Source organism: Colletotrichum navitas (genome assembly GCF_030913465.1).
Source record: "Colletotrichum navitas strain CBS 125086 chromosome Unknown LY79scaffold_1, whole genome shotgun sequence".
Lineage (NCBI taxonomy): Eukaryota > Fungi > Ascomycota > Sordariomycetes > Glomerellales > Glomerellaceae > Colletotrichum > Colletotrichum navitas.
Genome location: NW_026850547.1, coordinates 1,941,972 through 1,966,857, shown reverse-complemented (window position 1 = coordinate 1,966,857; position 24,886 = coordinate 1,941,972). Strand labels below are relative to the sequence as shown.

General features: G+C 55.6%; 12 protein-coding genes across 12 annotated transcripts; 5 read left to right on the top strand and 7 right to left on the bottom strand.

The window, feature by feature from the left end:
* Window positions 1-269: 269 nt before the first annotated feature.
* LY79DRAFT_664825 (uncharacterized protein) lies at window positions 270-987 on the bottom strand (the record flags this gene model as incomplete). The annotated part of the gene is made up of 3 exons (XM_060562969.1): window positions 270-740; window positions 804-887; window positions 955-987. 3 exons carry the CDS (start codon window positions 985-987, stop codon window positions 270-272), a joined length of 588 nt encoding a protein of 195 aa, XP_060421065.1.
* Window positions 988-2,597: 1,610 nt separating this feature from the next.
* On the top strand, window positions 2,598-3,471 carry LY79DRAFT_24397 (RNA polymerase Rpb7-like domain-containing protein). The gene is made up of 4 exons (XM_060551766.1): window positions 2,598-2,961; window positions 3,020-3,100; window positions 3,172-3,341; window positions 3,401-3,471. Exons 1-4 carry the CDS (start codon window positions 2,713-2,715, stop codon window positions 3,414-3,416), a joined length of 516 nt encoding a protein of 171 aa, XP_060421064.1. The 5' UTR covers window positions 2,598-2,712; the 3' UTR covers window positions 3,417-3,471.
* Window positions 3,472-3,947: 476 nt separating this feature from the next.
* LY79DRAFT_24294 (uncharacterized protein) lies at window positions 3,948-4,552 on the top strand. Its single transcript, XM_060551758.1, has one exon. The coding sequence runs from the start codon at window positions 4,001-4,003 to the stop codon at window positions 4,301-4,303; it is 303 nt and encodes a 100-aa protein (XP_060421063.1). The 5' UTR covers window positions 3,948-4,000; the 3' UTR covers window positions 4,304-4,552.
* Window positions 4,452-5,939, top strand: LY79DRAFT_24333 (HpcH/HpaI aldolase/citrate lyase family protein). Its single transcript, XM_060551761.1, has 7 exons — window positions 4,452-4,584; window positions 4,644-4,817; window positions 4,882-4,974; window positions 5,043-5,059; window positions 5,126-5,393; window positions 5,453-5,762; window positions 5,814-5,939. Exons 2-6 carry the CDS (start codon window positions 4,658-4,660, stop codon window positions 5,716-5,718), a joined length of 804 nt encoding a protein of 267 aa, XP_060421062.1. The 5' UTR covers window positions 4,452-4,584; window positions 4,644-4,657; the 3' UTR covers window positions 5,719-5,762; window positions 5,814-5,939.
* Window positions 5,884-6,363, bottom strand: LY79DRAFT_664823 (glutaredoxin-like domain-containing protein; the record flags this gene model as incomplete). The annotated part of the gene is made up of 2 exons (XM_060562968.1): window positions 5,884-6,012; window positions 6,157-6,363. 2 exons carry the CDS (start codon window positions 6,361-6,363, stop codon window positions 5,884-5,886), a joined length of 336 nt encoding a protein of 111 aa, XP_060421061.1.
* A 771-nt stretch (window positions 6,364-7,134) lies between these two features.
* Window positions 7,135-8,679, top strand: LY79DRAFT_24249 (CORD and CS domain-containing protein). Its single transcript, XM_060551755.1, has 2 exons — window positions 7,135-7,524; window positions 7,777-8,679. The coding sequence occupies exons 1-2, from the start codon at window positions 7,419-7,421 to the stop codon at window positions 8,637-8,639; spliced, it is 969 nt and encodes a 322-aa protein (XP_060421060.1). The 5' UTR covers window positions 7,135-7,418; the 3' UTR covers window positions 8,640-8,679.
* A 1,257-nt stretch (window positions 8,680-9,936) lies between these two features.
* Window positions 9,937-11,077, bottom strand: LY79DRAFT_24275 (uncharacterized protein). The gene has a single exon (XM_060551756.1). The coding sequence runs from the start codon at window positions 10,864-10,866 to the stop codon at window positions 10,207-10,209; it is 660 nt and encodes a 219-aa protein (XP_060421059.1). The 5' UTR covers window positions 10,867-11,077; the 3' UTR covers window positions 9,937-10,206.
* LY79DRAFT_24242 (uncharacterized protein) lies at window positions 11,026-12,428 on the bottom strand. Its single transcript, XM_060551754.1, has 4 exons — window positions 12,111-12,428; window positions 11,763-12,035; window positions 11,534-11,683; window positions 11,026-11,446 (listed from the first exon to the last, which is right to left on the bottom strand). The coding sequence occupies exons 1-4, from the start codon at window positions 12,299-12,301 to the stop codon at window positions 11,185-11,187; spliced, it is 876 nt and encodes a 291-aa protein (XP_060421058.1). The 5' UTR covers window positions 12,302-12,428; the 3' UTR covers window positions 11,026-11,184.
* An 855-nt stretch (window positions 12,429-13,283) lies between these two features.
* LY79DRAFT_574845 (uncharacterized protein) lies at window positions 13,284-14,597 on the bottom strand (the record flags this gene model as incomplete). Its single annotated transcript, XM_060559642.1, has 1 exon — window positions 13,284-14,597. The coding sequence occupies one exon, from the start codon at window positions 14,595-14,597 to the stop codon at window positions 13,284-13,286; it is 1,314 nt and encodes a 437-aa protein (XP_060421057.1).
* Window positions 14,598-16,093: 1,496 nt separating this feature from the next.
* Window positions 16,094-17,571, top strand: LY79DRAFT_574844 (uncharacterized protein; the record flags this gene model as incomplete). The annotated part of the gene is made up of 3 exons (XM_060559641.1): window positions 16,094-16,222; window positions 16,298-16,955; window positions 17,204-17,571. The coding sequence occupies 3 exons, from the start codon at window positions 16,094-16,096 to the stop codon at window positions 17,569-17,571; spliced, it is 1,155 nt and encodes a 384-aa protein (XP_060421056.1).
* Window positions 17,572-19,390: 1,819 nt separating this feature from the next.
* LY79DRAFT_24162 (uncharacterized protein) lies at window positions 19,391-20,912 on the bottom strand. Its single transcript, XM_060551751.1, has 2 exons — window positions 20,709-20,912; window positions 19,391-20,656 (listed from the first exon to the last, which is right to left on the bottom strand). Exons 1-2 carry the CDS (start codon window positions 20,812-20,814, stop codon window positions 19,485-19,487), a joined length of 1,278 nt encoding a protein of 425 aa, XP_060421055.1. The 5' UTR covers window positions 20,815-20,912; the 3' UTR covers window positions 19,391-19,484.
* A 1,943-nt stretch (window positions 20,913-22,855) lies between these two features.
* Window positions 22,856-24,765, bottom strand: LY79DRAFT_24021 (uncharacterized protein). Its single transcript, XM_060551738.1, has 3 exons — window positions 24,389-24,765; window positions 23,338-23,855; window positions 22,856-23,283 (listed from the first exon to the last, which is right to left on the bottom strand). Exons 1-3 carry the CDS (start codon window positions 24,497-24,499, stop codon window positions 22,965-22,967), a joined length of 948 nt encoding a protein of 315 aa, XP_060421054.1. The 5' UTR covers window positions 24,500-24,765; the 3' UTR covers window positions 22,856-22,964.
* Window positions 24,766-24,886: the final 121 nt, after the last annotated feature.

Below are 24,886 nucleotides of genomic sequence, written 5' to 3'. Positions count from 1 at the left end.
ATGAAAGTACTCCGCCTGTGAATGGATGGCGCCTGCCCGAATATGCTTTCATGCCGTGGGACCTCGATCTCGACCGATGTCTCTTCTCCGTTTGGCCGCTGTGTCCCCTGACGATCTCTATACCCCTTATATCGTTTATCTCTCTCTGGCGATGGGGTGAGACAGGCAAGCGGACAGTTGGCGCGGGGCGAGCGCGCAACACTAATTCCGAATGGTTTGCATTGTGCAGTACCGAGTAAGCCTTTATCGATGGTTGGTTTGCGCATGATTTATTGGGCCTTGCCGTTCTTGGCTGCCCCGTTCGCCTTTGAAGCCCTGAACTTGGCGATTTCCTTCTCGACGGCCTTGTCCACGCGGCCCTTGAGCTCCTGTCGGTAGCCGAGCTTGAATAGGAACTCGAGCCAGACGAAGAGAGGGGCGAGGAAGACGGCTTGGATCAGGTTGTCCAGAAGAGCCGGCGCACGTCCCTCGAAGGCGCCATGCCCGACGAACTGGAAGATCCAGCAGGCGATATGAACGCCGATGGCAGCCTGATTCGTCAAGGCGGGGTTCTGGAGCCTAAAGGAATTGCCAGCAGCGGTGGCAGCCAAGCAGATGATGGCCAGCAGAGTGCCGGCTACGGGCTCGAGGAGAACGTACAGACCACCCCAAGTCAGAGCAGCCAAGGTTCCCAGGTTAAGTTCCAGGTTGGGGACAGTGAGCCAACTGGGGAGCGGGATGAGAGGTCCTGTGTTGGTAGCCTGGGCAGGTCTGGATGAGCTCAAGACGATCAAGGAGGGCGCTCTCTCTCATTGGCTGCTTACTAGACAAAATCCCGAAAAGAGAATCATGGGCACACATGCCATGTGAATGCGAATGTTGACAGTGTTATGGTGATAAGCCCCATACTGTGAGGTGATTAACAGGTGCTATGAGAAGATATTTGAGGATGCCGAATCGTTCTCATTCACTTACAAAGGTCAAACGCTTTTCCAAGTCGAGGGACATGATGGCGGTGGAAAAAACGGTGATTGGTGTTGGGATCTGATCTGAGCCAAGGCGAAGCGGGTGACTTTGAGAACCGAGGTTTGATGGATGCAGGACACACGCACCAGAACGAGGCTGCAGGGTAGCTCAGCCGCAGGCGGATCGACAGGAGAGTTGTTGGGGAGGAAGCGGACAAGCAGGGCGGTTCGAGAGTGCTGGGTGCCTTTGACAGCAGTGCGTCAATCTCTCACAAGGAATCAGATGGTAAGATTGACTGCTGGCGGTAGGGAGAGGTTAGAGAGCTGGTGATGTTGGACCGTGTGGAGGATGATGGAAAATGAAGGAAGGCCGTCGTGTTCCGGACAGGGTTGCAATGGTGTTCATAAACTACGTGGTGTCCCACCACAGCACGTCGCCCGTACCTTTGAAGTGGAAGCGCCCGTGGGGCCGCTGAGGAGCGCGTTTTTGCGCTTCGGTTCGGGGGACCCGTAGGGGAGTCCGTAGGGGAGTCCACTGGGTGTGTGCCAGCAAGTGACAAACCATAGCAGCGGACAGGGGGCGGCTCGTGACTGGAGATTTTGGGCGGCCGAGTCCACTAAAAACCACTAAAGGTGCATGCACCCAACGTACGACGCCCCTTTACCCAATCTGATGTCGTGGGTTTGTCTTGCGAGCGTATTGTTTTGGGGGAAACGCGAAAATCTCGGCCACGAAGAAAAGACTAGAAAACGATCCGTAGTACGGATACCGCACACATACTTACCTAGGTAGGTAGGTACCTAGAATAAGACGAGGAAGCTATGCCACAAGAGGCATGCGTGAAAAACTAGGATTGCGATTTTCCGCCGTTGCAAATGGCACCACCCGTCGCATTCCTTTGATACCCGATAGGCGCACACTAGGCAGTTGAGATGCTCAGCGAACCATCTCCGCCTACTTGTCGTAGTTTAGTCCACGAATCGGCATTGCTACTCATTTCTGTCCTTCAGGTACAAACAAGGCTCAGACTTTGTCTTTCCTGAACATCGCTCTTACCCCGGTCTTCCGGAGCCACAGGCCACGAGCCACATTGAGATTCCGCGCTAGTGTCAGGGTTTAGCAGGGCGTCCAGTGAGTGGTGTGGCACATGTGCTATCCGTAGGTACTCTGCTGCTTTGCTTGTAGTGTGGCTTGACATTTCATTCATGGGCGAATTCCACTTTTTTCTGCCTGGGGAATGTGGCTGTTCCGCAAGGCAAAAATAATTCAGGAGCCACTTCTTCGCCGCAACAAGGCCATCTCAGCCTCGCCGGCTTCATCTTGCACAACCTCTCCGTTCTACCCGTCGAGTCACCACGCCGGCGGCGCATTTCCGATAGCGCATTATAGAGGCACTACCAGACATCCGATCGAGTCCTCGCGCTTCTCTTTTCTTCCGTCTTTCTGTATTTTTCTCCACTGGGGTTCGACGTGCTGCGCGACTTCTCACAGCTTCTCATTTGCTTACGAACCCCCAAAGCACCGTACAGCGGTCTAGCTTCGGAAGCAGCGCCACGATTGCGTTCACCCGTCGAATCAAGCGCGTCACCCGGACCTTGAACTCGACCTCATTTCACTTCGCTACCAGCTCTAGAACTAGTTGCATATTAATACAGACGTATTGCTGCTACGCGCCGTCAAGAATTCGCAGGAGCTGGATCTGGGCAGCCGCATTCACAACCACCGGCCACTCTTCTTCGGACACGCTGCGCTACGAAAACCGCCAACATGTTTTTCCTCTACAACATGGAGCGCAGGGTTACCTTGCACCCATCCTACTTTGGTCGGAACATGCATGAGTTGGTGACGAGCAAGCTGTTGAAGGACGTGGAGGGCACCTGCGCAGGAAGCTACTATATTATTTCCATTATGGATACCTTCGATATCTCGGAGGGTCGCATTCTCCCTGGCAGTGGTCTGGCCGAGTTCACCGTCGGCTACCGAGCCGTCGTGTGGCGGCCCTTCAAGGGCGAGACGGTAATTGCTACAAATCTGCCTGGCTTTGTCGGGGAAGCGGTTTCTGACATGAACCCAGGTTGATGCTGTGGTCTACTCAGTCAACCACCAGGGCTTTTTCGCCCAGGCGGGACCTCTGCGGTTATTCGTGTCGGCACATGTAGGTTCTCGCTTCCGCGCTGGCCAGGCAGTTCTATTTCGCCGTTTACTAACCTGTGACCCCCCCACCAGTTGATTCCCTCCGAGATCAAGTGGGATCCCAACGCGACTCCGCCGCAGTTCACCAATAACGAGGATACCATCATCGAGCCGGGGACACATGTCCGCGTCAAGGTGATCGGTACACGTACAGAAGTCGGCGAGATGTGGGCGATTGGGAGCATTAAAGAAGACTATCTTGGGTATGTCACACTCTGCACAGCCATGGCCAGGTTTCACTTACGAATGTTTCCTTGCGAAGCTGTCTTCAGGATTAAGTATCCCCTATCAAGGGGGGGAAAGGGAGCCCGGAGAGACCGCGCCCCGTGTAGCTTGCGAGAGCTTCGGTTAACGCACAGGGGTTATGTTCCCCCATCAGAGCAGTGCCTCAGCCCTCCAGGAGATTCCGACTTTCGAGGTTTGGCACCATGCGCATCAAACAACGAGTGTTGCTACCGCGCAGAACACGCTTTTGAACAAGACCCAGACGAAATATCAAGAGGATCGTTTTTGGGCCAGATACGAACATTCCGTTACGCTGACAAGTCTGCATCCGAGGAGCAGAAGATAGAGAAAAGTTTGGAGAAGAAGAGGGCACCCGCGTGCCCAGGCGATCGGCGCGTTTTCCGTGATTTACAAGCGTCATATCCGGGTTGCGCATTGGCAGTTGTACAATACCTGAGGCCACAGCTTTCTCAAGTTCGTCAAAATAAAATAAGCAAAACGCAAGGCCATGACTACACACCATGCCACCGCGTTTGTCTCCCAGAGACTGGGAGTCGTTGGAGGCCCCCCCCCCCCCCCCCCCCCCCCCTTTTTTTTTTTTTATAAAGGCTGTTCGCGTACATCTAAATGAGAAGCAATGCGTGCGTGCTTTGATGAAATGCTCCTAGAATGCTCGTCGACTTGTGACTACGACCGCGACCTGGGAGTGAAGTTGAGGGTCGAGATACTTTGTCTTGCCCCGCCCTACGCTTTACCCGTGGACTTTTGTTTTCTGGTTTCTTTTCAAGTTTCGGTTCCCGATTACAAAAAATCGACGTTTAATCTGTTGCCGCTTGGATGTATCGTTGATTATGGTTTGTGGTTTTCGGTTTATGGAGTGTGGAGGGACCGGGTTTCCCAACGGGACACCCCCCCCAAACCGGCCCGTGAACCCGCCTGACCATCTCTCGGCCCGCTGCGGTTAAGAGGATCCGGCCGCAGTTGGCCTGTCAATTCCACCCCTCTCTGACTGCTTGCAAGGGGTTTCAGCCGGCCTTCTCCCCGAGCGCTATTGGATATCGGCCACCCCCGCACCAGCGCTTCCGACATGACATAAGGCGCGGTTGACAGAGAGTGTCAGTTCACCACGGCCCCGATTGCGGGTGGTATCATCATCGTACGTCAGTAAACACCGAAGACGAGGACTCACGTTACACAAAACTGCATCCATCTATACAAAGCGTATGTCCTCTTGACATTTTCAACTTGCCCGAGCCGCTAAGCAAAAAAATATATAAAAGATAAATTGTCGGCGATGCAGGCGGCCAATAGGCTCCGGACGGCTTTTACCAAGGGTACCGGCCCCAGCTTCGGGCTATGGCAGATGATCCCCGGCGCCAATGTTTCCCGTGTCCTTGCCCGGAGCCCGGGGGTGGACTGGGTCCTGGTGGACTGCGAGCATGGGAACATTGACGGTATAGATCTCGAGGCTTCCATCTCTGATTGAAAAGCGAGACGTGATCTGACTTGAGGCTCCAGACGGCGCCATGCACGATGCCGTGCCCGCCATTGCCGCGGCTGGTGTCTCCCCGATCGTAAGGCTGCCCGACATGCAGGGCTGGATGGTCAAGCGTAAGGAACCTCGTCCACAGACGGCTCGTATCACAGGACTTGGCTGACTATGTTTTCAGGGGCTTTAGATTGCGGCGCTCACGGGGTAGGGTCAACATGCTGAATTGGAGGCCGCGAAAAGACTTCACTGACGCATCGAAAACAATAAAAGATACTCGTCCCGCTACTCCGAACCGCTCAGGAGGCCAAGGATTTAGTCCAAGCCGCCAAGTTTCCACCGTGGGGACGTCGGGGTTTCGGTTCGCCGCTGGCCATGGAGCGCTTCAGCCCGGCGCCGAGCATGACCGAGTACCTGCAACAGGCCAACGACAGCCTGCTGACGATGGTGCAGATCGAGACCAAGGAAGCGCTAGAGTCCGTCGAGGAAATTGCGGCGGTCGAGGGCATCGATGTCCTCTTCATCGGGCCCTTTGATCTTGGTTAGTAGAAGCTCCGAGGCCACCTAGGCATCTGAACCCCTCTAACAAGCTTGACACAGGTAACAACATCGGCCACCCCGTGATCAACGGTATCATCAAGAAGGAGCTGAGCGACGCCATCGATCGCGTCCTCGAAGCCACGCACAAGGCAGGCAAGAAGGTGGGCATCTTCTGCACCAGCGGCGAGCAGTCCAAGGTCTTTGCGGACAAGGGTTTCGACATGATTAGTGTTGCGACGGATTACACGGCGTTGCAGTTTACGTTGTCGGAGTCACTGAGCGTTGCAAGGGGAGGGGCGAAGCCAGCCAAGGGTGGTTCGTACTGAAGTGAGGTTGAGAGGAATAAAGGGGCAGCGAATGTGAACGGGGAGTAGGTAAGCTATGCTGCTTGCTTGGGATGCTTGGCTGACCCGCCGACAAGACCTTTTTCAGCCAATGAATGGTGCGGCCGCGCTGGGTGAAGAAGAAGAAATCACAACATCTCTAGCAGTTCAATTCTTGCCCTCAACCTGGTCCATCTTAGCCTCGATCTGGTCTGGGTCGAAGCGGTGCATGAGCTTGATGGCCTTGCCCACGAGTTTGGGGTCCTCCTCAGAAGCTTCGGCTTTGCTAATGTGAATCTGTGATAAATTAGAACGTGGCCGGATTTCAAGGCTGAATATTGATGCTCCAGGCGGTAGGCTTCAGGTACATCGGGCGGGCACTTGTTGCCAGCGTTATGGAATCCACAAGCGGGCAGGATCGATGAAGGGAACCCAACTTACCACTGGTACATCGAAATCATACAGGTCCTTCCAGCTCTTCGCTTCTGGTGCGGTGATGTTGACCTCAGTAAAGGCAAATGGCCTCCGATCCCAGACATTTGAGAGGGCCGATTTGGCGCGCAAGCACAAGCCGCACTCATCGCGGGTGAAGAGAGTGATTCGGCATGGCTGTGCCTTCTGAAAGAGTTGCCGTGTCGGCGCAAACATTTTGTCTGGATGACTTTTCCCGACCCTGAAGACCGCAGTGAAGTCAAAAGTTCGCAATTAGCTCGACGGCAAACGCCAATCCTACACACGCACACACACAGAAGGCTGTCCAATACGTGCGGTGTCGAAATGAGTAGACGACGCAAGGCGCAGGCAGAGAGATAATAGGCTCGATGGCTGCTCGTTTGAAACAGCCTCGTTCTCGTTCAGCTGGGTAAACTAGAAATAGTCACAAGTGTCAAAAAGGGAGGTCGGGAGCGGCCAGGGACCAGCGCCGTACAGGGGTCGAACGTCTGTGGGCAGATTTGGTGAAGGCAAAGAGTGAGATGACGGGTCTGCCACTTGCTTGCCTCTTGCCGACAGCGATGGTGTTTCAGAAGAGTCCGATTGATTAATGGGTTAATCATTCCGAGTCTGCCTTAGCAGAGCAACAAGGTTACAATCGTCCAGAGTTGAGTTGTGCCGATGAAATGGGCTAAAGGGAAACGTGTGGCTTAGAAATGCTGCATGTTTCTCGACTGAACTTCTTCTTCCCACCCCGGCCTGATTACAAGGACAGGGCCGGATAGTGACTACCTACTCGGCGACCTCCCCGGTGTGGAGGGAGTTAGGTAGCTATGGTTCAGGAAGGCGGTGAACTCACCGAAGCAGCTGCACCCCACCTCCCATTGAACAGCTGTGGGCGAATCAGGAACGGTGTCATCGTGCATCGGTAAACTGTTTGAGCCAGATAGGTACTATGTATTGAGGACCCTGGGAAATTCTGGAATCCTGGAGAACATAGTAAACCCGACCATCCACCCCTCACTCTTGCTTCCTGCTGCCGGGGGGGCCCTTTCGACAACTTACAAACTTGCTGACCCGCCGCCGCCGCCGCCTTATCTTATTCACTATCCGACTTTCAAACGTCAACTGCCGTCAATTGAGAATTTTACCTTTGTCTCACTTTCCTCCTCTTCAACAGCTTTTCAGGGAAGCTGCACACTGTAAACCCGTCCAACGCGAAAGCGACTGCGAGGCAACGAAAGATCCATCCAAACCCCGGCCAGCCCAACATGGCAGAAAAGTGCGTCCACCAGGGCTGCGGCAAGCTCTACACCGATGCCGACGAGCCATGCGTCTACCACCCCGGCCCTCCGGTCTTCCATGAAGGCCAAAAAGGTACTCACCCAGTCGATTACAACCCAACCAATTCATTTGTCCACCACCATGCCAGCTCTACACATGCACTTCGTCATATTCGATCGAGGGCGCAGTCTCTTCTCCCGTGCGGTTGCGATAGGGATCACCCTCCTTCGCCCGACCGTTTACTTTTCTATCCCTTGCCCATGATCCGTTCAACCACTTCCCGATCGATTTGACACGGATTCGCACGAGACACCGCAGCTAACCTCATCCGTTGCTACCAAACAGGTTGGAAATGCTGCAAGCCCCGCGTTCTTACCTTTGAGGAGTTCATGACTATTCCCCCCTGCACAACCGGCAAGCACTCCACAACCGACCTGCCGCCAAAGATTGAGCAGAAGCCCCAAGCGGACCCCGCCGCGGCACCCTCCCTACTCGACAAGCTCGCCACCTCGGCCGACGAACCAGGACGCAAGCCCCTCTCTCAAGCCGCCCAGGCCGCGCCCTCCCCTCCGCCGCCAGCTCCCGAGTCCGAGTCCGATGACGCCTCCCTCGAGATCACCGATGGCACCACCTGCCGTCGCAAGGCCTGCCAAGCCACCTTCCACAAGGGCGCATCCCGCGACGGCGAGTCCTGCGTCCACCACCCCGGCGTCCCCATTTTCCACGAGGGCTCCAAGGGTTACAGCTGCTGCAAGCGCCGCGTGCTCGAGTTCGACCAGTTCATGAAGATCGAGGGCTGCAAGACCAAGAACCGTCACCTCTTCATCGGCAGCGGCAAGAAGAAGGCTGCGGCGGCCGGTGGTGAGGAGAAGCTTGACACCGTCCGCACCGACTTTTACCAGACGCCCTCTACCGTCATCGCCTCCTTCTTCCTCAAGAAGATTGTCAAGGACTCGGCCAAGATCGACTTCAAGCCGCAGTCCATCGCACTCGACCTGCCTACGTCGGACTCGCCGCCCAAGCGCTACACCGCCGAGGTGCCCTTGTTCGCGCCCATCGACGCGGAGAAGTCCACTTTCAAGGTCCTCGGCACTAAGCTCGAGGTAAACCTTGCCAAGGCCGGCAGTGAGTCGTGGCCAGTCCTGCGGAGTGACGACCGTCTCACTGGGGAGATATTACAAATCGGCAAGGCGGGACGTCTACAGTAGAACTTGAGTACTGCGAAATGATACTGTTGCGCTTCGCGCTGAGAGAATCATTATCCAGATTTTTTTCGGATTTAGAGGAGTCAAGGACGAGAAACGGGGCAAAACAAAAAGGCAAAGAAGAAGCACAAACGTCTAGCTAGAAGAGACGAAAGGGATGTGGAAGAGCAGAGCAAGAGCACGAGACACGGGGAACTCCCCGGCGCGTTACGAAGAGACAGGCGAGAAGCATGCAAGATACGCCTAGATAAAGCATTCAAGACACGAGACGTCTCCATGTCGCAACCCAAGGAGGTGGTGCTGCTCTGTAATTCAAAGCAAAAAACGTCAAACAAGACAACCATCCACGTCAAACTCAAGACATGTCCCTGACCCCCACCCCCCCCTTTCGAAATGAGGCTTAGGATGGCATCCCCCCTCTCTCTATTTATCTCTTGGTATTTGGGCTGTGTAAGACGTACTCAGACATGGTTATCTGCCGCCACCGCATGTGACGGCAGCTTGGGAACAAGTTGTGCGTTTTCATCATTTGACTTGCCGGGTAGATCTTCTCTACAAGCCGCCTCTCAAGGGAAGAGACACAAGAAACATCAGTAGTACCTAGCACGGAAAAGCAAGGAAACAGCCAGACACACAGACGCAATCCAGAACGTGTTCAGCCGGAACAGACCGAAAAAAGCATGGCGGTGGACTAGCCCAGTTCAAATCCAAACCCCTCCCCCCTTTTCCCCGAACACTGCCGTTCATTCATCCATCCACCCACGCACAGGTGGCAATCGGAAACACGGCTCTCCAGACCTATCTCGGTACATGAAGGAAAACCCAAAGCGACAAGATGCCTAGAAAAGACAAAAAGAGAAATTGTTGAGATGACGAGGTTGTGGATGGCTGGGCTGCAGCTCACGTCCCTTCCCCCTTTTCGCACCCAGAAATCCCTCCGCCGTCCGAGACCTCCCCGCTTGGCATTCGAACCATCGGCATTTGCGTGTCTTGCCGTCGTGAGCGGCCGGTCTCTTGGTGACGAATACATTTTCCGGACTGCATGCTTAGCGATCTTACTTGAGCAACTCAATGTCCCGAGCAGAAGTGTCGGCGCAGCAAAGTATCATAGTTGAACCGCAAGGGCTTATCTAACTTTCAATCTGCCTAAGCCTAGTAGTAGTTTCCCTGGTGCCCCTTAGTTCCTACTCTAGTCTCTTGGACATAAACCGCCAAGCCTTGCCCAATGCTCGAGAGCACATGCACCACCTGGGCACCTGCCAAAAAATCAAATAAAAAAATCAAATAAACGGTTACAGTCTTCGGCAACTGATGGGTTACTGCTCAAGTCGCGATTGACTTTCCACGGAATACCAATGTTGGGCACAAGCTCTGATGAGATGTATGAACGAAAGCGAAACACAAAGACAGTATGCGATTTTCTTTCTTTCGTTGGCTTAAAAAAAGCCTACTAAAAAAGAAAAAAAAAAAAAAAAAACCTCTTCTAAGTTTGTTGCGGCCTAATGCTCCCCGAAAGGCTGTTGAGATGGAATTGAAAAGCGGAAGAAAATTCAACCCCCTACCCCCATGGTTAACGCCGACCCGTGGCAGCAATCTCGCCAGGGATGGTCGACCGCACGGATATTGAGGAGCGCAGAAAGGGGGACACACAAGCGGATTGCGTGCGCCTCCCCTCCGTCCAGCGTCGAGTCAAACACTCCTCCCTCAGCTGCGAAACCCAAAACGCCAAGCCTGCATTGCGAATTTGGAAATCAATCAAACACCGAGAATGAAGAGTGAATGCAAATGATAGCATGTGAGCCATAAATGGCAAAAACAAAGGAGGGCGGAAATTGTAAAACATGGTGTAGAAAGAAAAGGACCCCATGACGATACAGACATCGTCATCCCGCTCAGGCCGGCGCCCGCTCAACGTCTTGGCCGCCGGCCCCAGCACGGGGAATTGCTGCTCCGCTTTGCTGGCTTGCCACGACCTTGGCCGCCTTAGTTGTCCGGATTGATGAGGACGGCGTAGCTCGGCGCAGCGGCGCAGCGCGGCGCCCGCCCGGTTGTCAGGTGACCAGGGTAGAAGCGGCTTGGCTCCCATGAGCGGGAGGATCAGTGCTAATGTGTCTGGCGGGCTGGTCTTGGGGTCTAGCCAGGCAGGGGTCTTTTCCCGATCTGGCAGTGATCTGCCAAGACGGAAGCGCCCAAGAGGAAACAGACAGAAACCCAAGGGGGAAGAGGACATAGGCTGATGGGGACCAAGGCTTGCGCGCCATGGCTGTCAAACTGGATGGAGAACGGGTGACAGAAAACGGAAGTCTTGTTGTCGTAATGCTCCAGGTATGCGTGGATGGAGGGCAGTCTAGAGTATGGCATGGCGTCCCGAGTGCAGGGACACTGCTCGTTCGTGCCTGGTTGGTATGACGTGGGTATAGCCGCTGGAGTGGATGATCTGGCCGCTGGCCGGCATCTAATAAACTTTGACTTTTGACTTCGCCGCATCAATGCAAGGGTGGATCCCTACCCGCCGCGAAGAGCGACGGAACTGGCGCACCCCTCGCCCTCAGCCAGCGTTCTTGGTTGCTGGGTTAGGAGATGGCGCCCGCTCATCCTGGCCGTTGTAGATCAGCTGGAAGCCATCGCGGCGGCAGATGACAATGGGTTTGTCATTTCCGCAGTGCCCGATGATTTCGCTCGAGTCTGGAAGGTTGTATGGGACCGCGTCTTTGAAGTGGATAATTGGGCCGCCTTCCATCGTAAGCCCGATAATCTCAGCCCCCCGAACGGGCTCGTCCTCGTCAGAGGACTCGGCTTGAATTGTGTTTCTGATATCTCATGTTAGCGTGAATAGCTCATCTTGGCGGGAACATATCGGGCAGCAATCAATCTCCCGGGGTGATTCGTGCACGTACACTTGGCTCATTGGCAGTGTTCCACTATCGCTGTTCTTCCTCTTCCTCTCCATCTTCGCCTTCCTCACTCTTCGTGTCATGCACAAGTGGATGTAGTGGAACAAACCCGCAAAGACTAGGACGGGCGTGCCGAGAGCAAGAGCCCAGGGACTAGAGAAGTCGTCAGTGAAAAAGAAAAAGGAAAAAAAAAGGGAGACATTGAGGTATGACAGGAAGGGTAGGTACTAACGGGTTTTTTTGCTGTCTAAGTTGATGGACGAGAGCCAGAATGATTCCGCACACCGCCATGAGCGATCCGACCTGAACCATGGTGAAGGTTGACCAATATAGCGACATGAGGTCCTCGCCATCACAGAATTGCAGTGCCATCAACATGAAAACTTCCATGATGACTGTGGCTAGCGACACACACACACACAATAGGTTGAACCATATGCAACGTTTGATGGCCCTTTTCCGTTTTGAGTCGGTCTCGGCGAGCTCGCTCACAGCATCTAACGTCCTACAACGCCTTCGTCAGTATGGTTGTTCTACGAGGGGGCAATCTACGGGGTGAAAATTTCAGGCGGGAACATACCGAGTGTAATTCCATGCTGCCAGGAATAGGAGGCAGAGATTGAAAACAAAAAAAATCCAGTATAGCAGTTCGAAATGCCATCTGTCCAGGTGGGATGCGAATCTGGCGTAGTATGCACACCGCACAGGGTCGACAGGTGTGAAATCAACATCGTTTGTGACCTTTTCTGAGCCTTGTACTTCTGAGGCCATTCTGAATCTTGACTGGTGTTGTAAATGGGTTCAAGTATACTCCGGTGTCTTCTTTTTGGTTCGGATGATAAAGCGCTGGTAATGGTGATATTCGATCAGTGGTATGGCAAGAGGCTCTGCTTCTTTATAGATAAAGAGTCCTTTTGTAAAGCTACCGATCTGCAGGGTTGCTCAAGTCGGTAAGGACTCGCCCAGGCTTGCGTGTGCGAGCAGGGAGGCGTTTTCACTCAGGTTCTGATGGTTGGCAGGGGTCATCATCCTCCTCTAGCTTCTGAAGACACCCCGGTGTGTTGGTGTAAGGCTTGGAAGGGTAAGAGGGGGGGTGGAGGGTGGAGGTGTAGGTCAAGCTCCCAAGGCTTGTCGGATAGATTGTGTTGGCTCAACTCGAGATAGAGCAGAACAGGTGAGGAATTGCGGGAAACTACTGCACCATTGCAACCCATCTAAGGCAAAGGCAGGCCAGGCCGCTCCACTCGGTCTTCGCCCAATGGGTGGATCCATGTTCATACTCATCTTGTCACCAGTAATGCGCAGGTGCCGAGTCGTGCGCAGGTAGGCCAGAAATAGTGCTTGAAACACCATGACAGCGAGCAGCGCTGTTGACTTGGCTAGCGGTAATCCGCATGTGGACGACGATGCTGTCTGGGCGGTGTCTGGGCAGTCTCTTGGCAAGATGCGCGGGCTAAGACTTGAATAGATTGCCGATCTGTAGGCGGACCCTCTGTTACGGCTCATGTGGAATTGATTGGCCGGACGCCGCATTATTCTCCGGACTAGGGGGGGCTTAGCAACGACGTTCAGTCTTGTAAGTTGGAACCCAGTTCCCCAGATGCCAGTCTGGTCCATAGTCTTCCCTGAGCTCGATGACGAGCTTCCCTGGTCCACGCTCTCCTGCTTCGTCCATCCAATGGCATCCCGTGGACGACGGGGTAAACTCACCCCGCACGTCTTGTCAATGAACCCTCAACTCGGCATGTGTTCCTCAGCTCATCCCCTCCATCAGCTCAACTCTGTCGAGCATCATTCCCTTCAGACCAAGATACTCTTTGAGAGAATCCCATTCGATGCCGCCCTCCTCGCCATGTCGCCATTTCTCTTTGTAACCCCACGCGCAAGCGATGTCGTCCATCCCCGCGCGCTCTTCCTCCCGGAGCCAGCGTTGATGCAACGGGATGCCGGGCGCCCAAGTGACGCGTCGCATGTGATCGTTGACAGTGGTTTTCGCAACCATGCCAATTGTTGCCGTGAACCCCAGGTAGGCGAGAATGGCTGCGAAGGCGAACTTGGTGGCGGTCACAGGCTCTATTGTGTTCTGGAATGCCGAGAGATTGGAGGCAAGAGCGTAGACCCCAAAGGGGGCCGCGCTCACGGCCAAGGCGGGCAGAAGCGCTTTCCGCAGCAGCTTTTGGCGATAGAATGCTTGTGTTGCGTAGCAGGCCTCCACGATGCCAATGGCAGCGTCCAGATTCTTGGCGTCGATGGCGGCCCTCAGAGCTGTTTCGGCTACGGCTGCCTCAATGGCCTTTTCTGCTCGGTTTGGGTTCTGCTGGACATAGGTGATTGAACCCGCTACCGCCTTTGGTTGGGGCTTTGACGCATACAGGTCGAAAACATGGGGAAGTGTCTCGGGCCTGCCAAGCCTAGCTTGGATGTTTACGTATAAGTCCAAGACCTGGGTATCAATGGGTACGGTGGGGTGGGCGATAATTTCGTATGCTGACTCGGAGATTGTGTCCACTGTATCCTTGACAGAAGTTGACGGGATTGACAGACTACTAGATTTGGCCGCGGTCGAGTTCGAGTCCAGGGAAAGCAGGTTGGAGGCGGTCGATGCAGTCAGGGCGGAGGCCGAACGGATCTCCGACTTGGATAGGTAGGGTTGAATCGCGTTCCCGGCGCCTTGGCACGTTTTCAAGGCTGCATTGACAAGTTGTGGAGTGGGAATGCCGTCCGTAGATAGAAACCGCCTCTTACTCTGGAGAACCACGGCCGCTAGCTTGCTCGGGTCAGGGAGCTCCTTGGACGGCGCGCCAGTTATTACGGGCTTCTCGTGACCGTCCTTGTGCAAAGCTGAAGCCGAGACTGTGCTCGCCAAGCGGTTTCCCTCCACCATCCGACTCAAAGCGGCATTCTCGAGAAGCCTGGCAGATCGAGGAGAAACGATCGATGATATGTTTGGCTTGGCGGTATGTTGCAGTCGAGTCTGTTGACGGCCGCGTGATGATATGGACATACACAGTCGACAGATAGGCTTGGATTGGCGAGCCAGCGGCCCAATGATGGCGGTCCGCATCATCTCGGCAGTAGTGGTGATGGTGGTCGAGGGGCTTGGAGGCCAGGTATTCGAAGATAGAGGACACGTCGTCGGCGAGTAAGGATTGGACGATCTGAACAGCAGACAGAGAGCGGGCGAGCGCAATCCTTGGTTGGTTGATGCGTCTCTCTGGGCTCCAGTAGTAGGGTAAGCGGCGAAGTAGTCGGAGCGGCAGATCGTTTCGTAGAAATGTAGCCAAGAGATTCGGGCAAAGGGGGTTGTTGGACAGGTGAGGTACAAGCCGAATTGAACTAGCAACCTGGACAGAACGTGCCGTCTTGGTCTTAGAGGTATAAGCAGCAGAGGCTGACCTCCGACCTGGGTGGTGTTAGGTAGGCGACGATATGAAGCTAGAAAAAATGGCGCGACAGAAGGAGTGAAGCCCTGGACGCGACTGAGGCTCTGGGGAAGCTAGGAGCTCCTGCAAAATTTCCACCTGAGCCCTGGGACCGGCGATCATTCGCGCGCAAGGAGGCTCTCCAAGCTTGGGAACAGTGCCGCGCCAATGAGGCAGACGCCTGATGACCTGAGCGGGGCCATACAGGCACAAAGTACACGAGGGTACAGCATCTGATCAATACTTCCTGTAAGGGTCACTGAAGAAACGTGCCTGGTAACAGCCACGGCCTTTCACTGAGGCTAAACGTCTGCCAATGCGCGCTGAACACGCTGCCATCTCACTCTCACCATCTGCATGATCTGCATGTTTCTCAACACCATTTCCTCCAAGACTTTGGAACCTCAGATCAGTCTATAGTGCCGCATTAGACAGAACCAAACAACCTTGGTGTCTCTCTATTTCTTGGCCTCGTTCCGGGTTATTATCTTTGCTGCACTGTTTGCTTGTCTCCCGACGAGGTACCTAGGTAGTAGGTAATAGGTTCCGTCCCTACCTAGGTAGGTAGGTAGGTAGGTAGGTTCCACGTCTTGGGCTTGCGTATCCCCGAGCCACAGGTACACCGAAGAACCTTTGAGGCTGATGGGTGGTGGTGGGAGGGGGGTACCTTCTGCTCTGGTACGGCTGTCGGCTAGATGGACGTACCTCGGAACAGGCAGAGACGCCCCAGCCCACTCCTAATGTAACGGTTGCACCGCCCGCGCCTAACGTCGAGATACTACCCGAAGATGACGAAACACCACGCGGCTTGGAAGTGACCCCAAAGTACCGTCATCTCGTCGCCCCTGAGAACGCACCGATCGACACTTCGAGAGTCTCATATTTCCCTACTCTATCTGAACCACATCTCTTGCCCGCCTGAGGGACCATTCATCTCGATACCTCAAGCCTGGCTTGCATTAACCTCCATCTGACTCCGATCGACCGACCGACCGACCGACCGACCGACCGACCGACCGACCGACCGACGACGACGTATCCATCGTCAACCACGTCTCCGTCCGCGATAGACGACTGTCCATCATCTATACCACAACACCGATAGGGACGTCATACCGAGGGGATAGGGATTAACTTCATCATGCCCCCTCCACCGCCACCACCACCTCCAATGCCTATGATGGGTGGCCCTCCACCACCACCTCCGCCGCCAGGAGGTCCCCCAGGAGCCGGTGCTTTGCCTGCAAGACCACCCGCAGGAGCGAACAGAGTAAGAAATTACTGTTCGAAAGGCGCTCTGCCAATGTCTCCCCTCCCCTTGACTCTGGACTAACGCGACGTGCAGGGTGCTCTCCTCTCGGATATCACCAAAGGCAAGGCTCTCAAAAAAGCCGTTACGAACGACAGGTCTGCCCCGATAGTTGGAAAGCCGTCCGGCGGCTCGGGAGGTCCGCCCATAGGAGGTGCACCACCGGTTCCAGGCGTAGGAGGTCTACCTAAATCTCCCAGCGGCCTAGCGCCTCCAGTACCGGGCAATCGTGCTAGAAGCAACAGTGACGAGAGCGGACGGGAAAGCACACCCGCTCCATCGGTGGATGCAGCACCACAACTGGCCGGTCTATTTGCCGGCGGCATGCCAAAGCTGCGCAAGACCCGTGGAGCAGTCGACACCGGAGCTTCTGCGGACTCATCGTACCTTTCGGATCCCGAGAGTAATGTACGATCATCCTCCGCACCAAGGCCACCGACTTTCGGAGCGCCAAAGCCTCCGGGAGGTGCGGCGCCGGCCCCGCCAGGAAGGCCGAGCCTGCCTCCTCCCAATGCTGCTCCAGCACTACCCCCATCGATCGCCAACCTGCGCAAGACAACGGGCGATGTACCCAGGCCCAACTCGTCAGCATCCATGAAAGGACCCCCGCCTCCCATCGGCAAGAAGCCTCCACCACTGCCTGCATCCCGGAAACCGTCTACTGCGCTCTCCAGTCATCCTCCTCCATTACCGGGTGTATCAGCTCCTGGAGCTCCTCCTCCCCCCCCCCATCAGCTGCTCCAGCACCTCCCCCGTCTGCGCCCCCATCGGCACCCCCTTCTGTACCCCCCTCGGCGCCGCCACCCCCCCCTGCCGCTGCTGCACCTCGAGCTCCCGTACCGTCACCACCCTCACGCTCCCCGGCCCCTCCACCACCCCCATCAGCTTCGAACGGGCCTTCGCCGTTGGCGATGCAGGCTGCTCTACGGGCGGCTGGGCAAGCATCCCCCAGTGCAGCTCCTCCGCCCCCACCTTCAAACGCACCATTACCCCCTGCTGCCGCACATCCCCCGCCAACGGCTCCCCCTTCACGAGCTCGCGCTGGTTCTGGACTTCGCTCCTCTATGCTGGATCCAAGCGCATTCACTCTGGCCCCTAACGGTGCAAAGAGTCCTAGCCCTACCCGCTCCAACACAACAGCTGGTCTACATGCTGGTGGTGGTGGTGGCCAACGTTATATTGTTCAAGATCCGCGGTGGAAGTTCCAAGACGAGGCGATGCTGCCAAAACCGAGGGACTTTGTTGGCGGTCCTCGACGATACAGAGCTGGCAGGGGCAGCAGTGTTCCCCTTGATCTGAGCGCTCTGTAACGAGCGGATCCGAAGGACGAATCTGCTCTCCACAGCTTCATCGGTACCAGGGGCTCTATCAAGGTCAACATATAAAGTTACGACAATACAAATGGTTCAAATGATCAACTCTCAGACGAGTTGGAGTGGTCACACGTTCCTTGTTGCGGCATTCAATGTCACCGTATACTAGCTCAACGAGTCCCAGAATTTCGACAACGCACTCCCCTCGGTGATTCTATTGATAGAGTGAACTGTGTCATAGGAAGAAGAGCAAGAATGCCATAACGGAGATTTGGACTCCAGGATGCATGGCGTGACAGGGATTTGTGAAGCCCTGGTGACGCATTTGCATGTTGGTGGTTCTGAGGGCGTTGTCGTAACGGACTTTCTTCTTGGCAGCAAGGTCGAGCCTTGGCGAAACAATTGATCGAGATGCAATCTAGATCTGCCGGCATGTTTACGAGCTTTGAGTTTTCTCTTCTGAAAGCCATGGATCTTGTGGGTATCATTACGCAACTGGCAGTCTGTTTCTGTCCCTGCTGGGGGCGATGATAGGGAGGGACAGGAGACATTTCTCTGCTAGGGTAGTTAGGGGGGGTCATGAAGGAGGATCGTCGCATCAATGTTTGTAGAGAAGGTGGGAAATCAGAAACACCACCCAGATGGGTTTCCCCTTGTCGGTCAGTCGTTAGGTGAGTCGTAGAATCTAGACATACAAAAAAGGGAGAGGGGCAAAGAAGAGGAGAATGGTTTCCAAAAATACACTGGACGTCTGTGGTCGTGCTTCTGAACCCGACAGAAGAGGACAAGTCGTGCGAACCTCGTCGAAAAGAGGCCTGCTGTGTCACGCAGAAAGGGCCGGATGAGCCGAACGAGGGAGGGCCGCGTAAAGCCGAAGGCGCCGGCCATCGGGTCCGGTCTGCAGGGCGTAGGGGTGTGTGGGGGCGTAACCCAAACCCTCGACTTGTATGGGCTGTTTGGACATGGTTGTCAGGCCGATACGAGAGCAGACTCGTTCTGAAAGAGCTGCTCCCCGGACGGATCTCCCAACCCAAACTGTTCTTCGTATGCGCACACAGCCTGACACAGGAACGGAATAGCAGCCTGCATGCAGTGAATCATTAAACCGAGCCTTCATTTAATTGAAATACGCTAAGAAAACTCCGAGCCGGGCAGAATTATCCCCAAGTCAAGACTCGAGATGTGTCCGCCAGCTATATTGCTAAGCAACGTGGACGCAAAGCCCAGAAAAGAAAAAGGAGTGGAGCGCCCGCAGGAACTCAGACCAAGAGGGGGGAGGGGAGGGAATAGACAAGGCGAGGCCTGTAGACATTCCCCGAAGCCCAGAATGACTGCCCGTATACCCCCACCCCCATTGCTCTCTTCACTGCCTTCTCTCCGCTTTCGCATTCGACCCCTTTAGATGTCCAGGGCCGATGGACTTCGAAACCCTCGCGCAGATACGGAAAAGACAAGAAAACAAAAGCCTTCCACGCCATGCCGGGCCAGTCCATGGCTGTTCCCACCCGCACTCGCACCCTCAGATCCGGAGATCATTGCAGATGGCAGGTGACGAGAGATGACAAGGAACGTGAAAGAAGAACGCAAACACCCCTGCCCTCCGCCCCATGAACCCTCCTTTTCATTTGCCAGGCATATTCCGCGTCTCTTCCCAAACATGAGGGAAATAATAGGTATCCATGAGTATAAAAAGAAAATGAAGAAAAAGTCTATATCCGTCATGGCCCGTGTTCAAACCCCGTTCGTGACCGGAAAAAAGTTGACCATTAGCAAAGGTTACCGTGCAGGCAGGTGATTTATCCGGAAGGCCTCGCAAGGTCCGATATCCCGGCTCCGTTCGTACGTAAATAGCATCCGACGCTCCATGATTCAGACAACGTGCTCAACGGTTGAAGCTGATTCAGAATCTCTCAGGCGACGACGCTTCGGCCAACCCCCGCCCCCCACCTCAGGCGGCGAAGACCGCCGCCGGAGGACCGAATAACTTCCCGCCCGCATGACGAAGAATCTGCCATAGTTGAGGCGTTGACGCCTACTCCCGCCGAGAGGGCCTCTTGCCGTCCTACCTCGCGGCCGATCACATAGCCTGCACCAAATCCTACCACAGACACCAGCACTACAACACCGGCGCTCACCACCCAGGTCAGCAACGTCGGACTGATGAGAGTGTCGTCGCCCGCCGAGACCTTCTTCTTCTTGGCCGCTCTCGACGAGCGTGTTTGTGAGGAAGTACGCTTGTGCCTGTCGACACCCGCGCTCTTGGGCGACGGAGGAGCCGAAGACGTTGTCTTCCCTGGCCGTGTGGCAGGTGATTGTGCAGACGGGGCACCTTGGGGTTGGGTAGGCCTCTCAGCCATGAGCTCAGATTCGGGCATCAGCCGCAACTCAACAGGTTGAGAACTAGGTCCGACTCCGGCGTGCGCGGGTGTAGCGCATTGTCGCTCAGTATCCTTATACTTGGGCAGGCCACGGGCGGCGGCAGCACAGGACAGCAGGGTAGTGAGAGAAGCGCGCAGCGCCGCGTCATTGTCAGCTTGATAAGCAGGAGACATGAAGTTCGGCGGGCTGCGATGGACCCTGGTCTGGGACCGCTGTGAGAGAGCAGGCCGTACGCCGCTGTGCGGGTGTTGGTGGATCGCCGAGCTGGCCGAATGGCTTCTATTCAAACCCGATGGCGGGTGTGAAAAAGCATTTGGCTGAGGCCGGAAGACAGGATCGTCAGGAACACGTCCCAGGGCTGTGGCAATCTCGTCGCTGTCGTCAGAGTCCTCCGATTCTTCTTGTGGCGGCTGTTGTTGGTGGAATGGAGCACGCACGGAAGGCCGGATGTTCTCGGTCGAGCTCGTCAGGCATCGGTCCTCCTCGCTTTCGCTCTCTTCATATTCCTCCTGGCTGCTCGTGCCGGCGTGTATGGCCGTCTGGTCGACGTGAAAGGACCGTGGCACGGGTTGGCTCTGGTGGTGTAAGCGACGTCGGCGGGCGGCCATGGGGCCGCCAACGCGGAGACCTGTCGTGACGATCTCGTCGCCGATGGATGAGAGAGACGACGAAGACGGCTGCGACGAAATCTCGACCCATGATTCTAAACGGTTTTGTGTCAGCATTTCGTTCGCCTTGTCCTTTCGGTAACTGACCATCGTTCCGCCTACGTGGGCCTACGGCGGGCTGTGCTCCGTTCCCCGACATCCTGCCGTTCTGGAAGTTCTGTCCTGCGCGCTCGTCGCGCTGCTGTCCGTCCATCCTAGTATGCTATTTTTATACGCCGTGGGAGAGATTCAAAATGAAATGGCCGAGAGACGGGGGGAAGAGAAAAGACCGAATGGTTCGTTCGTGGTAATCGTTAGAGACGTTATTGAGGTTAGGTGGGTAGACGTGTGGGGGGCTGTCCTCCGTCCGAAACCCCGCGTTTGGGAGATAAGATACGCCCACAGTGGGATCAGCCTAGTACGGGGTCCGAGGTTGTCTGTTCGCGCCCGATGCCGACGATAGTTCGAACAAAGCACTGGTGTACATACGATGCAGCAAGGCAAGACAAAAAGTAGTTGATAAGGAGGAAAAGGGGTGCAGCAGACCGCTTCGAACTATGGCTGGCTCACCAGGCACGCAGGGTCAGCGAGATGGTGTTTAGGCCCCGTCGCTGGCTGACTGGCTGGGTCTTTCAAAGGTGCATACAGCAAAGGAGGGGGAAGGGGCTTACGATAATGACGGCGCCCAGATGATGTACCCCTGCAGCGGTCATTCGCCGGCGAGGTACCTGCTACCTCCCGCAGGCGCGTGTCGGGCACCGTACCGTGTCAGGTGCTAAGACCACCAACCACCACTATCAGATACAGCCTGCACAGCTGCAAGCGGCGCGATAAGCACAGTACAATGCTGTCTTGCATGAGGATTATGCTCGACATGGATGACGCTATCGTTACGATCAGGGGGATAGAGAGAGAGAAGCGTCGTGGCCGTCCATCAACTGCCCCCGCTCTGCCCCAGAACATCCCACTTACACACCGGGGGTCAGGTGGGGTATACTGAAGGTAAAGTACGGTTATTTGGCCGTGGTCAGCGCGAGCTGCGCACCAATTCACAAGTCTCTAGCTTTAACCCCGACACCGGCTCTCTGCTCCGGCCACGCATTCCACGTCAGCGCAGTGTGGACACTGCGAAGAGAGCGCCGTCCGGCTCTGTTAGTGGTCCGCGACGTGCTTCCCCCGACAAGGACGATCCCAAGACACGTCTTGATCGTCATCTTATAACCATCCAACAAGTCATGCCCGATTTTCGGTGGCGGGCCCTCGTCGCTCCCCTTTTCGCTTCACTGTTCCCCCACGGTTTCTGTCCAGTTCGCGCCTTGCCTCGAGCTCCTTGATGGTGAAATGGTACGGCTGAACAGGTTTCTACTAATACCGTACCAGCCAGCCCCCGTCTTACTGACAAACGGGTATTCCCTCAGATGACTTTGCTTGGCTGAGCAGACGCGGGATGACCAACGGACGGGGTGTTCTGGATCGCATAGGTTTACCCGTCATCACGGGGCTGAGTGTGTACCCCGTGCCGCCCAATGACGCACCTCTCGACGGGCACCTGAGCACGAGGCTGCCGTCGAAACAGGAGCGGAGTCCCCTGTTGAAAGACAAGACACGACACCACAATGCGCCCGGCAGCCACGGGACGATCCAGACAAGTCAAGGAACAGTTCGGCATTCACAATCACGCATCGTGGAACAGGGACACGCATCTCATCGAGGAAAACATCAAAACTTTTGTATTACAATAGGAGCTGGTTCCTAAACGCCGAGTCCACATGGCAAGTGTATATGCCTTTTTTTGAAATGACATTCACGGGGGAGAAGGTATACTTACTCCGTTTTTCCCTGCGTCGCATTGCAGTGGTATCGTTCCAAGTTCAAGAGTAACCGTAACCCAAGGGAAGAAAACGCCTGACCAGCCACATCAAAGGTCGAAGTCGTTGCGAGCAAACCCCCCAGAGCCCACAGAAGCCGTCGTCATCTAGAACTTTGAGTCCCCTCTGACGCGCCTGCAAAGATGCGAGGCACCGAGATTCGTCCCCAGATTCATGATAATAAGCCATCTGCCCACTATGAAGATGTTGCAATGCAACATGTGCCCTCTTGGTTAACCCACAATAGCGTACAGATCCCGCATCGTTCCTCTGCTTCATCTCTCAATGTGTAGAGTAGAAGTGATAGGAGACTGCCACAAGCCCACGGTCCCAAATGGAAAGCCCTCAGGTCCATCTTGTCTCCGAAGAGACTGCTCTCAAAGCCCACAATCCCCGCAGGGAAGAAACTTGTCTCGAACCGACAGCCCACAGTAGCCCACAGGATTGCCCGCGTAGTGCCCTCTGATTCACCATCTTATCAGGATTGCGTAGCCGTTTAGAATTTGACCTTCTGACCCTTGAAGTCGCCGAGGCCGCCACGGTTTGTGGAAGAGAATCCACCGCGGCCGCCACGGCCACCGCCGCCGCGTCCACGGCCACCGAAACCACCGCGGCCACCGCCACGGCCACCGCCGCGGCCACCACCGAAGCCACCACCCTCACGCTGGGGCTTCTGGCCGGCGAAGTCCAGGCGGACAGCGCGGCCACTGCGGCCCTCACCAACGTACTGGCCGTTGAGTTGGGTGAAAGCAGTCTTGGCATCATCAATGGAGTTGAAGGAAACATATCCGAAGCCCTTGAGGTTACCCGTCTCGCTGAAGTATGTTAGTAATCTACGTGCAAGCATGCAAGGTAGAGGGAGTACTCACGGGTCAGTGGGCAGGCGAACGCTGGTGACCTCAGCGGCCGTGCTGAAGAAAGCGCTGACGGTGTCCTGATCAATGTCGAAGGGGAGGTTGCCAACGAAGAGAGTGTCGCTCTCGGGGGAGACAGTATCGCCGTGTCTCTGAGCGCGGTCGGAGGCACGAGCCTGGTGGTTGCCGTCACCAGCAGGCTTCTGGCCAGAGAAGTCGATGTTCATAGCACGGCCAGCAAGTTCACGGCCCTGGGAGCCCTCGAGGGCAGCAGCAGCAGCCTCGGGAGTGGCAAAGTCGACATAGCCGAAGCCACGGCTGCGGCCGGTAGCCTTGTCGGTAACGACGCGGGCACCAGTTAGGTCGGAAAACTCCTGGAAAGCCTCATACAGAGAGTTGTCATCAACAGCCCAGGCAAGAGAGCCCACGAAAAGGGTGGAGCTCTTGTCAGAGACATCGGTGCGAGCCTTCTTGCCGGGAATGACAGGGTCGTCAAGGGCCTTGCGCTTCTTAGAGGGCTCCTCAGTCTTGGCCTCGGTTTCAGATGCTTCCTTAGAGTCGGAGGAGTCTTCCTCTTCATCAGAATCGGAGTCAGAGTCAGAGTCAGAGTCGGAGTCAGAGTCGGAGGTCTGGCGGTGCAATATTAGTGGATGTTGGGATAGAGATTTGTGTCGGTGTTACTTACAGCCGCGGCCTTCTTCTCGGTCTTCTCATCCTCAGAAGAGTCGGAGTCGTCAGAGTCTTCCTCGGAATCGTCGCTGTCAGAGGTCTCAGCCTTCTTAGCAGTGCCGTTGGTCTTGGCCTTGGGGGCCTCCTCCTCAGAGTCTGAAGAGTCGTCAGAGTCATCAGAGTCTGAAGATTCGGCTTTCTTGGCGGCCTTAGGGGTAGCCTTCTTGACAGGCTTCTCATCCTCAGAGTCGGAAGAGTCGCTGGAAGCCTCGGCCTCGGACTCGGACGACTCAGAGTCCTCCTCTTCGCTGCTGTCGGAAGAGTCGGACTCAGGCTCGACGACCTTCTTGGTCTTCTTGGAAGACTTCTCCTTGGCGGCAGCTGCCTTGGCGACGGCCTTTGACTTGGCTTTGGGGCTCTCAGCGGCCTTGGTGACGCCGGCGTTCTTCACCTTGGTGATAGGGTCAGCGGCCTTGCTGCCCTTGGTGGTAGACTTGGTCTTGCCCATTGTGAAGGTGTGAAGAAATTGTGAATTGAGGGGTATAGGGGAGGAAGGGAAAGGGATTGGGAAGCTGGAAAAAAGCGAGAGAAGGACTTTTTTTCCAGAGCGAGGTTGCGCGAGGAAAAACTTCTCTGTAGCCTCGAGGCGGGAGCTTGAGTTTTAAGGCAAGGGTCCAGTGGCTGGGGCGAAGGGTCTTGCGACAGAGATTTTTTTTTTGCGATTTGCCAACTTTTCAGCGGGGCGGTCCCTCGACCGGTACGGGCGGTGAGCGAGGGGCTGCATGGAAGCGGGCTAGCAGGATACGTACCGAAAAGCCGCACCTGAGTCGCTCTGGGGGGAGGGAGCATGAGGGCCTGAAGCCTGCGAATTAAGGCTTCCAGAATCTGGCTGACC

Excerpts from the sequence above, each read along its gene's own strand:
- LY79DRAFT_24397 (XM_060551766.1), top strand. The coding sequence starts at position 2,713 with ATGTTTTTCCTCTACAACATGGAGCGCAGGGTTACCTTGCACCCATCC. Across the intron at positions 2,962-3,019 it reads GGCCCTTCAAGGGCGAGACG|GTTGATGCTGTGGTCTACTC; the intron begins GTAATTGCTACA and ends ACATGAACCCAG. Across the intron at positions 3,101-3,171 it reads GGTTATTCGTGTCGGCACAT|TTGATTCCCTCCGAGATCAA; the intron begins GTAGGTTCTCGC and ends CCCCCCCACCAG.
- LY79DRAFT_24294 (XM_060551758.1), top strand. The coding sequence starts at position 4,001 with ATGCGTGCGTGCTTTGATGAAATGCTCCTAGAATGCTCGTCGACTTGT.
- LY79DRAFT_24333 (XM_060551761.1), top strand. The coding sequence starts at position 4,658 with ATGCAGGCGGCCAATAGGCTCCGGACGGCTTTTACCAAGGGTACCGGC. Across the intron at positions 4,818-4,881 it reads CGAGCATGGGAACATTGACG|ACGGCGCCATGCACGATGCC; the intron begins GTATAGATCTCG and ends TTGAGGCTCCAG. Across the intron at positions 5,394-5,452 it reads CATCGGGCCCTTTGATCTTG|GTAACAACATCGGCCACCCC; the intron begins GTTAGTAGAAGC and ends AGCTTGACACAG.
- LY79DRAFT_24249 (XM_060551755.1), top strand. The coding sequence starts at position 7,419 with ATGGCAGAAAAGTGCGTCCACCAGGGCTGCGGCAAGCTCTACACCGAT. Across the intron at positions 7,525-7,776 it reads CTTCCATGAAGGCCAAAAAG|GTTGGAAATGCTGCAAGCCC; the intron begins GTACTCACCCAG and ends GCTACCAAACAG.
- LY79DRAFT_24275 (XM_060551756.1), bottom strand. The coding sequence starts at position 10,866 with ATGTCCTCTTCCCCCTTGGGTTTCTGTCTGTTTCCTCTTGGGCGCTTC.
- LY79DRAFT_24242 (XM_060551754.1), bottom strand. The coding sequence starts at position 12,301 with ATGGCCTCAGAAGTACAAGGCTCAGAAAAGGTCACAAACGATGTTGAT. Across the intron at positions 12,036-12,110 it reads GCAGCATGGAATTACACTCG|GACGTTAGATGCTGTGAGCG; the intron begins GTATGTTCCCGC and ends AAGGCGTTGTAG. Across the intron at positions 11,447-11,533 it reads ACACTGCCAATGAGCCAAGT|AAACACAATTCAAGCCGAGT; the intron begins GTACGTGCACGA and ends ATGAGATATCAG.
- LY79DRAFT_24162 (XM_060551751.1), bottom strand. The coding sequence starts at position 20,814 with ATGGACGGACAGCAGCGCGACGAGCGCGCAGGACAGAACTTCCAGAAC. Across the intron at positions 20,657-20,708 it reads CCCACGTAGGCGGAACGATG|AATCATGGGTCGAGATTTCG; the intron begins GTCAGTTACCGA and ends AAAACCGTTTAG.
- LY79DRAFT_24021 (XM_060551738.1), bottom strand. The coding sequence starts at position 24,499 with ATGGGCAAGACCAAGTCTACCACCAAGGGCAGCAAGGCCGCTGACCCT. Across the intron at positions 23,856-24,388 it reads GCCCCAAAGCCAAGTCAAAG|GCCAAGACTGAGGAGCCCTC; the intron begins GCCGTCGCCAAG and ends TCTGAAACCGAG. Across the intron at positions 23,284-23,337 it reads GTTCGCCTGCCCACTGACCC|CGAGACGGGTAACCTCAAGG; the intron begins GTGAGTACTCCC and ends AACATACTTCAG.